General features: G+C 40.8%; 1 protein-coding gene across 1 annotated transcript in view; it reads right to left on the bottom strand.

The window, feature by feature from the left end:
- Positions 1-9,859, bottom strand: part of QSER1 (glutamine and serine rich 1) — a 57,250-nt gene extending 47,391 nt beyond the window's left edge. Inside the window, exon 1 of the mRNA XM_072421881.1 lies at positions 9,508-9,859. Coding sequence (XP_072277982.1) covers positions 9,508-9,611 — 104 coding nt within the window. The 5' untranslated portion in view covers positions 9,612-9,859. The remainder of the gene's footprint in view (positions 1-9,507) is intronic.
- Positions 9,860-14,830: the final 4,971 nt, after the last annotated feature.

The raw sequence follows: 14,830 nt of genomic DNA, 5'->3' as shown, positions 1-14,830 counted from the left end.
CTTACAATCTAATTAGGCGAAGCTCCAGGTTCTTCCTTGTAAATAAGCTAGCCCGCCCCATCCCACACTTTCCTATGAATCCATAAAACATGCCAAACTGGGCGATAATGGGACAATAGCAATGTGTGGGTGAAGAGTGGGCAAGCTCCCATGTTACCAGGAATTCCCAGAGCTTGCAGAGCAGAATGACCTGGAATTTTGGGATAGAGGACAATGAAAGCTGATGCAACTACGTGCCAGCGTGACTAAATCCCAGTCAAGAGTTCTCATTTCATTTTTCATTGAGGATCTAATCCAGTGTTTTTGGGTTACTCCAGAGGTTACTAGGGGTTCTTTGGGAAACGTGTGCTTCTTGCTTGGTGATTTTGTCTATTTGTACATTTGAGATTCTTCTCACTAGGATAAAATATAGTGAGCAGTGGAAATAGTAATTATAGCAGCGGTTCTCTGCAGACCTAAAAACTTATTTCAAGGATTCATTCATAGTAAAAAGGTCAGGAATGGCTGGTCTAACCTTTCCCTAATCCATTAGGATGTAAGGTTGTCTCTGTTCCTTTAGTTCCCCTCATTTACTATGAATCCATCCAACAGGGAGGCAGAACAAAAACAAAAAGGAATTTAAATGGCAGGAAAAGCTTAGAACTTCTGTCAAGGTATTTATTACTGTCTGTGTTGTCCTGTCCAGGCATGGTTTGGGCAGTTTTTACTTAGATTCTGATTAACAACTGAAACCAAAGGGAATTCAGCAAATGACGGATCATAAGAGATGGATAGCTTGGGTTCTGAATGATTGTGGTCATATTGGGTGTATTGGTTGACATTGATTGAAAGTACACAAAAGTATACAGTACTGAATTTTGTGTGTGAGGTACATTAATTGCTTACAATGTTGGGAAATCAATTGAAAGGGCAGAATGTATAATGTTGGAAGTTCTGGAGTTGATGGGAAGTTTACTTTTTATTTGTATACCATGCCACCCTAGATTTGAGAGTTATTGGGATACTGAAGAAAGAAATTCAGTGGTAAATCAGACTACATTGGAATATTGAAGGAAATATGTTGGGACTTAATTATGGAAATACAATAGCTAGTTTGTCTTTACTGGTGCATAGACCTAGAGAAATAATGTACATATGGGAAGGTAAAATGCATAAATCAGAATACCAACCCAGATTTTGCAAACTCCAAAAACAAGTAAAAAGGAACTACAATCCACAGGAAATCAACAACTTCAGCTACTGGAGAAAAACTGCCAACAGGCAGGCCTCTCTGTTATACAAAATTTCAGATCTGTACATCTATATACATGGTAATCATCCTAGAAGCAGCAAATGTATATTCACACAAGGGTGGTCCAATGTGACACTGTTACTGAGCGATTAGATACATGCTAACATGCATTTCCTTCATTTACAGACCTCCCCCCGGCTCTTTTTAGCTGGGTGCACCACCCGGCACTTTTCGGTAACCACGCGGCTGTTTTTGTGCTAATTACAAATTTGGATCACAATACAGGGGCTATCATCCGTCTACAGCTTCTTCCCTTCCAGTTTAAAAACTGATTTAGGTGGACTGACTACATATAACGTCTTTATTGCTGCTTTACCATAGTGCAGTGATATAAATAGGACATTTTTGTCATATGAACAGTGAACACAAAATTGAAGGACAAGAGACTGTTCTATCATTCTTGCCATCTGGTTCAGGAAATCAGCTAATTTCAATATAAACAGCCATCCCAGCTTCAAGAACATAACCAAAATTTGTTTAATACAAAAAAAGTCTTTTAAATATTTTAGATGGGTATGAAAGGTATGGAAAATAAACATGTCAAAGAACAATTCACATTTCACCAACCATACTGTTCTTCTCTGTCAATGCTAAGCTACCAGTCAAGTGTGACTGATTGAAAAGAATGTATTTGCGTTTTGTCACGTGATGAAATACAAATACCCATTAGAGAGAGAGAATCGACAAACATGTAGAGAACAGTAATGAAGAATATACATGATACAGCAAAGAAAAATGAATGCAAGGTACAAATACATCTTAAAAGAAAGCTCACCACAGATTCCTTCTAACTTGTTTTATGGAGCTCACCCACTTGTAAATACAAAACGTTTTTTAAAAAATCCCAGAGCAATATCATCAAATATAATTGGCATTGACGCGTTAACTACAGTGACTTGATTTTTCCCTAAAACAACCACGACATAAACAGTTCAACTGCACTGAAGCTTATGGAAAACCTAATCATACATTGTTCAAACCATAAACAGATGTTGTAGCTTTCCAAAAAAAGGAAATGGTGCTTTGAAGTATTTAAAATTTTCAGATATTAAAAGCAAAATCCTCTGCTTTGGCCTTGTCAAGTTATAATCAGTTAAAGCTGAACTCAAGGCAGATAAACACGGCAGTATGCGTCATTTTACCTTTTATCAAGAAATCAGCCTGTCACCTGCCAGCATGCTGCAGAAAAGGACCCTTGCTCTATGTGGAAGCAGTGGTCTCTCTGTAGAAGTCAAACATGCTCCCTGCGGAGTTGTACCTTTGGCTTTGGATCGGCAAATGTAATCCACACCAGGAGACTAAGGCTATGTACGCACGTCAGATGATTCTCGTCTGATAATCGCCTCCGGGCCGATATTGGATGAGAATCTTTCGTGTACACAGCACTTGTCGTTCATGGATCCATCCTGGAGGATCCACATACGATCGTAATGAAAATGAAGGGGAGAGAACACAGCGGGGTGCCACCCGTCCTTCCCCCCCTCCTCTTTATTAAACAGAACGGTGCTGTATGTACGGGGCTCCTTCATGCATCAGTTTTTTGTCATTAGTGAAAGCCCTTTCCCAACGACCATTGAGGCCATAGGCTTTACTACTCAAGCTGTGGCTGCTTCCTAAAAAAACAAACAAACAAACAAGAGACATTTTTTATTCCCTTTAGAAATCCTCCTTTCCCCATACGTGTTAAGGGAATATAAATGCAGCTGAAGCAGTTAAACAGCATCTGCAAATAAACAAGAATCAATGCTTTCAGGAGCATATAAAAAACATATTTCAAAATTAAACTGCCTTTGCCTATGGAAGCCCCAAAGCCTCAAGAATTTGCTCACTTTTAGAATTAATGTACTTAGATTTAAAATGAAGCTGGGCTTAAAAACATGCAATAATTTTTTTTAATTAATATGCATACAAATCAACACAAAGACACACAAAAAAAAACCCAAAAAGATTTTAACCCAAAATAAACAAACAAAATAAAAAATCAGACTTAAAGATAAAGGGACAAAAGTACCATGACCCACAAAAGCCAATCAGGATTCATCCTATGCATAGCTAAAGCCATCACTAAACATAGCAGTGTTCCCCCAGCCCCTTTTAGCTGGGGGCGCCACCAGACACTTTTTAGTAACCACCCGGCTGTTTTTGGTTGATTACTGAAGAGTTTAGTCACAACACAGGGGCTGCCACCTGCCTACAAAAAATGTCTGGGTTAAACACTGCATAGGATGACAGTAACAGATGGAGCTGTAGAAGGTCAGATCAGGTGAAGAGCCTTTCTACCAGTTACTTGCAAACAGCACAAGCTGAGACTATGAAATAGTCAGGATACAAAACCTTGTCAGGTCATTTTTACCCCCAGGATCGGCCAATACTGGAGATATCCCCAGGACCTCTCTGTATCACCTTTGTATAGAACACCTCCTGCACACCCTGCTGCCATTTACAGTCTATGGGCACTTTTACTATTGAATAATGTTATGAGTACAGCACTTAGCATTGTCTTCCAATGCTATATAAAATATCAGACATATGGGCAAATCTGCCTAGTTACAGCTTTTTCACAATGATGAATATCAATGCTCAGATAAGACATCTGTGGGATACAAATTAAGTCTACAATAAAAGCTGGTGGAGGATTTAGCCAAATAAGGATCTGTGTAACAAAATCCTGCATCACTGTGTAAAAACTACGACATTTGTTTAGAAAAACATGCAACGCACAAAGCATTTCCATGTTGCTGGAGAGGAGCAGCCCATGCTATAAAATACAATAAAACAACATAGGCAGGAGTTCCCTGGAAAACAGAAAGCTATTTCAAGGGTTCCCACCATATTAGAAAGGCTGCCCTATGATAAACCCCAGACCTGAATGAGGTTTCAGATGATTATTTAAATGTTGCTAATGCTAGCCCTGCACTTAGTTTCCTCAATATTGCCCTGCAAAGTCCTACAATTACATACTGAGGTTGCCAATCAGTTGCTGCCCACTTAGTCCTGCCCACTGCTTTCTGGACTGACAGAACTGCCTCTGTTGCTGTAAGCTTCATTGAGAAAAAAAAAAATGGAGGATTTGGTTTTGAAAGGAGGTAAGAAAAGTATCCTTATCCTGGTGTGCCAGATTTGTGAACGGGAGCACAGACTTAGGCTACATACACACGTCAGATGATTCTCGTTCCGATAACCGCCTCAGGGACGATATCTGACGAGAACCGGCTTGTGTACAGCGCTCCAAGTTCATGGATCCGTCCTGACGAACGAGGAGGGGGAGAGAGCACAGCGGGGTGCCACTTTGTCGTTCTCCTCCTTCCCTCTCCATAGAACAGAATGGAGCTGTATGTACAGCGCTCATTCATGCATCTTTCGGGACTGTCAAAGATCCTTTCCAATGATAATTATGGCACGTGTGTACCCAGCCTTACTCTGCCCATTCAGAACAGTGGCAGTGCCATCTGATACATCCTCTATACCCCCTAAGCAAGCTAAACTCGCCCATCTATACTCATTGGATCCTATCCGGCTCCATTGAAGACCTCACCCTTTAGGGATCAGCGCGATCACCTTATATGACCATCTTCTGGCCTAAGCAATTGATTGACAGGCCATAAAACTGTCACATGGGGAGGAAGCTCTAACATCATCCAGCATTGACATGCCCAGAGTGGACTACAGCACTGGTAATGAAGCATGGAGTAATGATATATTGGCAGTAGGTGGGCTATCCGAAGATACTGAAAGGCCAATGTGAATGTCTTTACAACGTGAACGTATCCAAATTTTTGTTGTGACAGGCTCCCATTACTAATCTTTTATGTGTACAGAAAGAAGGGCAAGTAAATACACAGAAATAAAAAACAAAAACAAAAAAGCTTTAACAAGGCAGCAAACCAAGCAAATACACATTACTAATACACCTAACACAGAAGTATTGTTCCTCCAGACTGCGAGTGACATTTTTCTTGGCTTCCGCAGTATATCAGGCTACGCCTCTGGGGCACCTCATTCTCTTCACGTTTTATTGGGTTCTGTCGCCGCTTTCAGAAAGAAACAGATTTAGCTGGAACTCCTGCAGGACAAACCTGAACTGTTGAACTGTGGGGCAGCCCTGCCAAAATCCCTACTATTTTTAGCATGACAGACTACAAAAATCATGGGATTGCCTTTTGGTTTGTAACTGAATTGCCGCCTGATAATGCAAATCGAGATTATTGGAATTTCTAACAAGGCAGCACATACAGGGCCTATAAACACAATTACCATGGCTCAAGAGACTTTACTTTTAAAATCTTCGTCCTTTACAGCCGTACTCACCCCCCAATGTGAAAATACCTACATTTTACCACTTAGGTTTTGCTCATAAATTATCCGAGCCAGGCCCTGCATTATTTAATTACAAGTGACCCCTGCTCTAGTCTTTCCTAAGGACTGCTCATGAAGGAAAGCCATCAATATGAATCAATGGTGCATTCAACACCCAATTGACACCGTGCCCGGTCATGACCATTTAATCTAAAAGGCTTTGCTTTAGGATCACTGATGGGTACAGGCCAATCCATTCACCTCAATGAATTATATACTCAGAGTGCACTTTGGTGGACCAAACCTAATGAGGTCAATCCTTGTGTACATCATTATCTAATGCTGCCCTGATCATCTACATCACAGCTGTCCTGATCTTGTAGAAAGCAGCCATGGATGTTGGTTGCATATTAACTGCGGTGGTGAACCATTACCTGAGTACACATAGAACACAGGGGAGCACTTCCTGAGAAACACCAACACCCAAACCAAGCAAGCCCCCTGTACTGAAAACTATATTTAGTGTTTAGTGCCAGGTGGTGCACCCAACTAAAAGTGCCTAGAGAGAACACTGATGTTTACCTAAATGGCTTCATATCAACATGATCAGAAAAGTGGGCATGTAACATTTGAAGCTATTACTGTGAAAGTGAAAGTTTAACAACTCAGTGAGTAAAGAGCTGAAGTCTCCCACAGCAAGGAAAGAAAAAGAAATGAGAAAAGGGAAGTTCCCATAAAGGTTTTGTTGGCACAGGTGCCAAAACACCTAAAGTCACCTAATGTCCCACTCCAATGATATGGAAAACATTTGTAAACAAGTAAAGAGGTTCTGAGGCCTGTTTACTGGAAACTATGTGATTTAAAAAGGGAATTTTATTTTCAGGAAGTAAAAACTTTGAGCTATATTAAATTTACCTTTAGGTGAACCTGTGCCCAGACAAAGCACATGAAAGTATTTGCATGGTCTGAAGAAGCAGTGAGAGTCCTCCTTCACCTCTCCACTTTTAAGCATTGTAGAGAAATTCATCTTCAAATTGTAAACAAGCACATAAACCTTCTCAATTTGCCCATGGAGAGCAGCTCTTAGAAGCCTGTCTTAGAATGTAAACATACAAAATTTCTAAGCTGTTAGAAACCAACTAAAACGGACTTTACAGTCTTTGTTGAGACATCGAAAAATCAATACAAGCAGCTAAAGATGTTGGGGATGACTGGTTTAAAAGCTTGTCTACTGCTTACCAAGCAAAAATAGTCTTGCTTTTTTTAAATACGATTTTGACATAATATATATCTGTACAGTGATTTGCCTAAACAATAAATTTGATTAATTTGCAAATAAACGCAATCATAATGTTTTTTTTTTTTTTATTTGTTTTGCTAAACCTTTCCAGCTCTGCCCAACATTGGTTTTCAATCCCACAGCTCACAATCATTCTCTAGTCTTAAAGGCCACTCAGGGAGAACAGAACTTGGTTTTCATGAGTCAGCATAAGAATGCCAACCGCGCTGAGTAATATGTTGGTGCTATACAAATCCTTTTTATTAATATTAATCTATGCCCAATTTCACACACTGACCTCACCAGACCATCCCCGGGGTGCAGATCAGACACACATACATTCTATCCAAGTACTCCGCTGCAGACCGAACCTATGCAGCCCCACTGACCCAGACACAGCACTGGCAAAGAACCAGGACAGCAGATCCAGGTGGGTATATATGCAGGAAGGGTTGGGGAGTTACCATTGTCCAATGATTAGCTTTAAAAATGGAAGGAACTGAAGTTGTCAGGCTGAGAGGACAATTGTCAGCTCCCTGTCAAAATGACAAATGATATAATGAACTAAAAGATTTCACCATGAAAAATAATTCAGAGAATGCTTAAAATCAATTCCAGTGTTCTCCCCAGATCCTTTTAGCTGGGCGCACCACCCGGAGCTTTCAGGAACCACCCGGCTGTTTTTGGGCGGTTACTGAAAAGTTGGGTCACAATACAGGGGCTATCATCCACCTACAGCTTCCTGCAACACAGCCTTAAAAAATTTGGGGGTTTAACACTGAATTCTATACAATGAGTGAGATTCTAATGATGTCTGGCAAACACTGCAATTTTATTCCCAACCAGAAAGTTCACTAAGTTTCCTTCATCTCAATTCAGTGTAATCTCTAGGAACCAAAATCCAGAGAGAACCGCTGGGACCAAACTTTTCTAAAAACATCTTCTTTCTGTGTTACTGATAAAGCTAAAACGTCGGTCATTTTAAAAGTAGCTCGCAAGCCAAGAAAGTGTGGGCACCCCTGGTGTAAATGGTCATAAGTCCTATAAAACATGGCACATGGCCACAGAAAACAGCTGTCCACATGTCCAGATTTAGGCAAATCCAAGGACTATCCCTAGAACTGTAAGAAGTCAAATATACCAGGGGGTCACCTAAACCTATTTATAATAGGAGAAGTTGTATAAAAGGTCCCACAGACAGGCCATCCTGGCACATAATGCAGAGACAGCAGTAAAAGTAATCAAAACCGACAATAGTTTCCAAAGACGCCCAACTGCTGATCAGTTCAATTGAACCTGTGGTGACAAATACACTAACTTCTGAAACTGTCATTACTTGATGCTTATAATGACCTGATTGTTTCACTGACCCTGGACAAATATGCAGATTAGAGAAGTCAGAAATATAATATTGCATACAGGTACAGAGAAGGGGATCAGGGATGACAGCCAGGAAATAGAGGTGGTCAGCAAGAGCAGTGGTCACACTGTTGTCATTTCGACGAAGTAAAATGACAGGTTCTCTTAAAAGCCCATTCACTGACTGCCTTACATTCACCTGCTCAGCACTCCTCCACCCATCCTGTCTTCACTATCCCGCACTTGTGAACGTGCTGTAGGAGCACTAGGAAAGTGGTTGGGCCCAGTAGCCAATCACTTGGCTGCAACATGGTCACATGATGAGGTTGTGTGATATCATCACCATGCGGAAGCTCCATGCCCAGTGTTCTATGGCGGATAAAACTGGTGAGGAAGAGTTGTTGAGCACAAGATGGCCAAGGAGAAGCGTTAAAGACACCCTGTCACATTGAAATAAATGGGAATGGCCTTGTTTACATTAAATGATAATCCTAAACGAGACCCATTCTCCCTATAGAAATCCACCATTGGTTCCATTTTCATCCTAGCACTCATCACCAGCACACTTACAAGGCTTGCTCCTGATTGGTGCCTCAGTGGCCAATCCAAGGACTCCAATATTGTCACATGGGAACATGTATAAAGCAATGCAGACTTTCGCACATTGCTACGAAATACACCGTAGTTGTCAAAAGAATGACAACAACCATCAGGAATAGGAGATCCAAAATCCAAAGTTGTCACCAGAACGGGAATAGGGGAGGAAAATGGGGACACTGGCCATATGTGAAAAGATCATTCACCCTAATAGCACATGTCGGTGAATAGACAGCAGCATGGCTAAAGATCTGAGATGCAGCATGTCTGGAAATCCTCAGCAGCCATAGATTTCCTAGAACACAGTAAATTGATCTAATGCTTGCTTCCTGCGGTGTCACCAAGACAGGAAGCAATGACAAGTCTGCCCAATGTGTCACAGACACAGCCAATTCTAGGGAAACTTTAATGAAAGTTAGATTTAATAAACAGAACACTCATAGAATGTTTCCTGGGATAGGGAATATAATTCAGTCCCTGGGTTCCCCTGCCCACGGGGGGTAATGAGGATAGACATGACAGCAGACAGGTGTCAGTGCCCGGTCAGTGCAGCCGAGGCCTGGCGCTGGGGAGGATCCCCGGGCTGGAGTAGACGGTGTCCGCGGGACGGCCGCGCCTCTCTCCAGCCTGCACGGCCTCCTAGGCCTGACATCCCCGGCCTTTCCTGTCCCGTCTTCCAGCTTACCTGGGTTTAATCCCGGGCGCGCTCCGCTCGTAGGCCCAGGCGGCGGGGGAGGCCGGGGCCAGCGGGTCGGTGAAGGTGGGGGTCGGGTAGTTCCTGTCCATCATCCGGGAGAGGGTGGGGGGGAAGTGCTCGCTGCAGCCCGTCACATCGTCCCCCCGGACGTGCAGGCAGTGACGCGGAGGGTGATGGCGGCAGGCAAAGGGGGTCCGCTCAGGCTCTCACTCCGTGCAATGGCCGTGCATGCTGAGCCTGGAGGAGCTTCTCCCCATGTTGGTTTATTTCCCAGGATGCACCAGGCATGGCGCCTCCTCCCTCTCCCCCTTCTGGTAGCAGAGGCCTAGCACAGGCAGCAATAGGCCTCATCCAACATCTGGCGTCACTATCACAGGGGGCAGATACAGGACAACATGGCAGGGGAGCAGCTGGTGTCCATGGTAACTAAGTCAGCTTCACACCCATTCCCTGAGGAAAATGAAAAAAAAACATGGTGGTTGGTTACCAAGGGCAACAACCCCACTTATACCCCAGGCAAACACCCAATAAGCACCTGGGCGGTTCATTTCTGTCTTGATTTATATGTATAAAAGCGGTACATTGTTTTTATAAAAAGTTTTTATAAAATTTTTATATAAAATGTATTTTACATTGTAGGCATAACTTATCAAAATATGTCCAATATTTATTAAATGGTATAAATGTAATAAAAAACATAAAAAAAACAACACAAAAATCTGTTAAAACAAGTGGGCATAAATAAATAAAAAAAAACTGAAACCTGTAATATAACTGTACAGTAGCATATATAATATAACATATATATATATCTATATATATATATATATATATATATATATATAAATATAATGATTAATTGGGTTCAATATAGTTATGTTGTATTAAATCCAATACAAAATAATTTGAATTTCCCGCCATGCTGCCTCGCACGCACCAAGGCAAGCACCGGAGAGACCAGGTAAGTGTTTTTTTTTATGTTTTTAGCTACCGTGAGTGTGGCCCAGGGTTACTGCTTTCAGCATGTCAGCATGGTTAAAGCGTACCTAAATTCAGAAATTTCACTTTACATAAAAGGGTAGACAACTCTTTTATGTAAAGTAAAAATTAGGTTTGTTTTAAGTTCAACACCCTTTTTTTAAAGGTGGCCCTGCCCACTCTCCCATCGCAGATCTAAATCCAGGGACACAGCCCGCCCACCTTCCTAAGCCTGGGACTTGTACAGGGACGTGCTCCACGGCCCTGGCTGATGCGTTCCCCCAGCGGAATCCTTCTCCTGACCCCGCTCGGGGGTGCACTGGCCAGAGCCGTGGACCCCCAAAATTTTATCGCGGACCACCAGTTGGCGACCGCTAATCTAAAGTCACCTTTTCATAGGAATCAGTCTCAATAGAGAGAGTTCTAGATTCTGTAGACTCAACAGGAGGATCTCTGTGATGTGTGAGGGAAAACCTCCCTTGGATGGTTGTTATTGGAACACATTTCTCTTAAACAGGTTGACATTTAAAAATCCGGCAAACTCCGGACCTGAAGAGTGCTGAATTTTCGAAAATTCTGGATTTTTTACAGTTATATATGCTGTATATAACAGAAAATGACTATCTGTACAGTCCTGGATGCTGAATCTATAATGGGGCTATACAGCAGCAAATAAATGAGAAGGAATGAGCAGGAAAATACATGCAAGCAAGACCCAACAGCTGATTCTGTACAGCGCCATCAAAACATAAACGGAGCCTCCAGAAAATATGCTCTGAAATCCATGCCAGAAAACTAAAGGAACCCTTTTATTGATGGTCGAATTTTTGAATGTCAACTTGTATTTATTTTATTATAACCATTATTTATGGTTATTAGAGTAAAGATGGTACAGACAGGACAGGCAATGTCTCTTCTATATTAAAATAAACTCACGACTTGTTCACAATCCTCTGTGTAATGTGCAAGGTGCATGCAAAGCATGGAGTATGATCCTGGCTGATGGGAAGGATTGAGCTCTCATACACATAAGCATAAGTTGCATCTTTTCCAGATATGTGTCATTCCTTTGTCATTGCTTTTAACTGCAACCCAATTTATCCAACCTTTTTTTTTTTGCTTCATTTGTCCCTGAAATACAGATCTATGGAAATTCTGTAACTGTACACATATATTGTAATACACTACAAGAAAAACACATAATAAGTTCTGCACATTAATAAGAAGAGTGACAGGTTCTCTTTAAGGTACCTGAATGCATAAGCAAGCATTGACCCAATCCAGCCAGGTCAGAGATCAGAGAATCCTGTGTTCCGTGGCCTCAATTCAGTTCAATGCTGGATTTCCTCCATCTATTGATCCTTACCAATATGTGGCCCAGCCAGGAGGCCACGTGGATTGAGTACAATTAAAGGAACATTACCTGAAGGATGTTGCTGTCCCCCAAGCGTGTGTAGTGATAGTTCACACACAGTAGACCTGATTTATAAAAGCTCTCCAGGACTGGAAAATATAAACTATCATGGGAGAACCTGGGTGAACCAGCAAACCTGAAAGGATCTGGTCCAGGGATAAAAACATTGTCAAGTAATAGCAAATGATTTTTAGGAAATCTTTTCCAGACTTGTCAATTTCAGTTTTCCCTGCACATGCTGAATGAACTGCAGTTATGTCACCCCGGCCCGGTCAAAGGTCCTGTAAAGGAAGAGAAGGAGGAAGATGGCAACGCCTTGGCGAGGAAACGGGGACAAGTAACACAGGTTTAGTTCCCCTATATGGTTCTAAGCCAGCCATTTTCAACCAGAGTTCAGTGAATCATTGGTATTCATCCAAAATATCCCAGGGGTTCCCCAATCTGTGGCTAACTAACCTCTCATATGATGCCCTCGTGGTTCTGGGGCCAACACCAGAGCCAGCTGTATGAATCCAAACACCTGTTTAGCTATCTTTAAAGGTGACATTCTGACCACAAATGTGTGGAATTTATGCTTCCCATTGGAAACTAATACAAAAAGCATGTTTTATATTGATTGAAAATATAGTAGGGGTTCTCAGACACCTGAAATTGATTTAAAGGGATTCTCAAGGGTATAAAAAAAAGTTGGTTCCAAGCTACGAGTTTCAATAGCAATTGAGAAAGTATCCTTTATGGATATTAAAAGTCTTTGAGTTTTTGTACTTAGTAAAGTTGCATACATACCAAATATCCAAGAACATGAATATGATGGGACCGAGAATAGCAAATCCTGGCTCATTCCTTCACTCCTCATGTATACCTTGTTTGTGTACTTAGATGCAGAGAAAATTGAAGCGGCTTTGTTGTAGGGCACATGGCTTTGTGGGTTATTTTTATTATTCTACTTTATTTATAAAGCACCAATATATTACACAGCGCTGTATATTAAATATGACTGACAGATACAAACATTGACATAGGACAAGGAGAGGACCCTGCCGAGAAGAGCTTACAATCTAAGTATAATTCTCAGCGATATCTCAATCAGGATTAAAATTTACAGCTGAGAACCTCAAGCTTTGCACACTATCTCTTTTCTTTTTCTTTTTTTTTTTTTTGAGGCAATGATTCAAAAAAAAAAACTTGAATGACCAGGTACTAATAGAAACTACCCTAGTATATAGGAGGTATATATGGAAGATATGGAATCTGCCTTTTTTAGTTGAAGGATCCTATTCACCTTTAAAACAGGTTTATGAAATGAAAGAAAAAGAATCTATCTTTGTTTGCAGATTCAGAGACTTCTGTTGTTGACTTTTCTATCCTTTATATGACCCAGGAGTGGTAGGGACAAGTGTTTATGGTACAACAGATGTAATAAACCAGTAAGTTAACCAGTTTTTAATGGTACAGTATATTAAAGTGAATATCTAGGTAGATCCACAAAACACAGCAGTGAGTACAGTTATGTACTAAATAAATAATCCTAAAATGTGTTTTTAAAGGTATTTGTATTAGTACCTGTATTGGACATAATAACCTCCTATAATCTCCTGTTGATGGGAGAAGAAAGTAGATAAATGACTTCATCATTCTATTGCTTTTCTTTCCCTGTCCAATCACAGGCTAGGGGCAGAGAGGTGACCAGGCTGTATTAAATAACTGCAATAAAGAAATGGCAGGTCTGTAGACTGGCTGCATGCAGTGGGAAGCTTGGAAATAAATAGTGAGAAATAGAAATGATCACAAAGGCATTTCAATAGTGTAGCTATGTCATCATTTTGGTCATTAATTGATCATTGCCAAAAGAATAGGTTAAGCTATGCATGTGGCAGAAAACCATTAACATATGTTTCCAAATTAACATATGTGGTGCCAAAAAAAAAGATGAAAAATACATTCAGTATATTTGTGGAGTCGTGAGCAAGACTGTGTCTGCTATTTATTAAAGAACAAAAACATTCCAGATCATTAGGCAGTTTTTTATGCTGCAGAGAAAGCTGACAAATCTTAAGCAATGCATTATAAAAATGTAAACGGCCTCCTAATTAACTACAGAATTTCAAGTGCTGCCTAGGAAAAAGGGGAGATTTTGTAGCTGTTACTACATTCCACAAAAGCACCTTCACTCCCATTGTTTCTGTACAGGTATGATGTCATGATAGGAACGGTGATGTCATGATAATAAATTAATTCATAGAGAAGATACAGGTCAGTTCCAATGAATTCGAGTACCTGCTGTATATTGGACTCAACAAGCAACAATATTTCATTCATGATTTTGCAATAATCTTACTTGATTTAATTAAAGTTTTAAATACCATAAAAATACACAAAAAGTAATAGTATAAGAGACATTAAAGCCTTTAAAGTCACTGACACCAATACTGAGGTCTTATGATTGTGATCATGCACAGTGGCTCAGGTTAGCACTCTGGCCTTTGGAGTGCAAGGTCCTAGGTTCTAATCGCAGCCAGGTCACTATCTGCATGGAGTTTGCTGGTTCTCCTAGTTTTCACATTCCAAAAACATGCAGTTAGGTAATTGTCTTCCCCCCAATATTGTCCTTAGACTGTGGTAATGGCATATGACTATGGTAGGGACATTAGATTGTGAGCCTCTTTGAGGGACAGCTTGTGACATGACTATTATTTGTAAAATGCTCCATAATATGTTGGCGCTAAATAAATACTGGATAATTATCACCAATGCTGCTGATTATATATGTCCACTAAAACTGGTATTCTGGATCTGCTGTTTTTTTTTCCCAAGGTGTCATGCTCTTATGATGGATTGCTCATGTATTGGCCTTGTGGCATTGGAAAAAAGTAAAAGCAGGAATCTCATCAGTGAACCCCTGCAATGGTCCTGATTTAA

The sequence above is a fragment of the Pyxicephalus adspersus genome, chromosome 9 (assembly GCF_032062135.1).
Source record: "Pyxicephalus adspersus chromosome 9, UCB_Pads_2.0, whole genome shotgun sequence".
Taxonomy (NCBI): Eukaryota; Metazoa; Chordata; class Amphibia; order Anura; family Pyxicephalidae; genus Pyxicephalus; species Pyxicephalus adspersus.
This window is presented reverse-complemented; position numbering and strand designations above follow the sequence as displayed.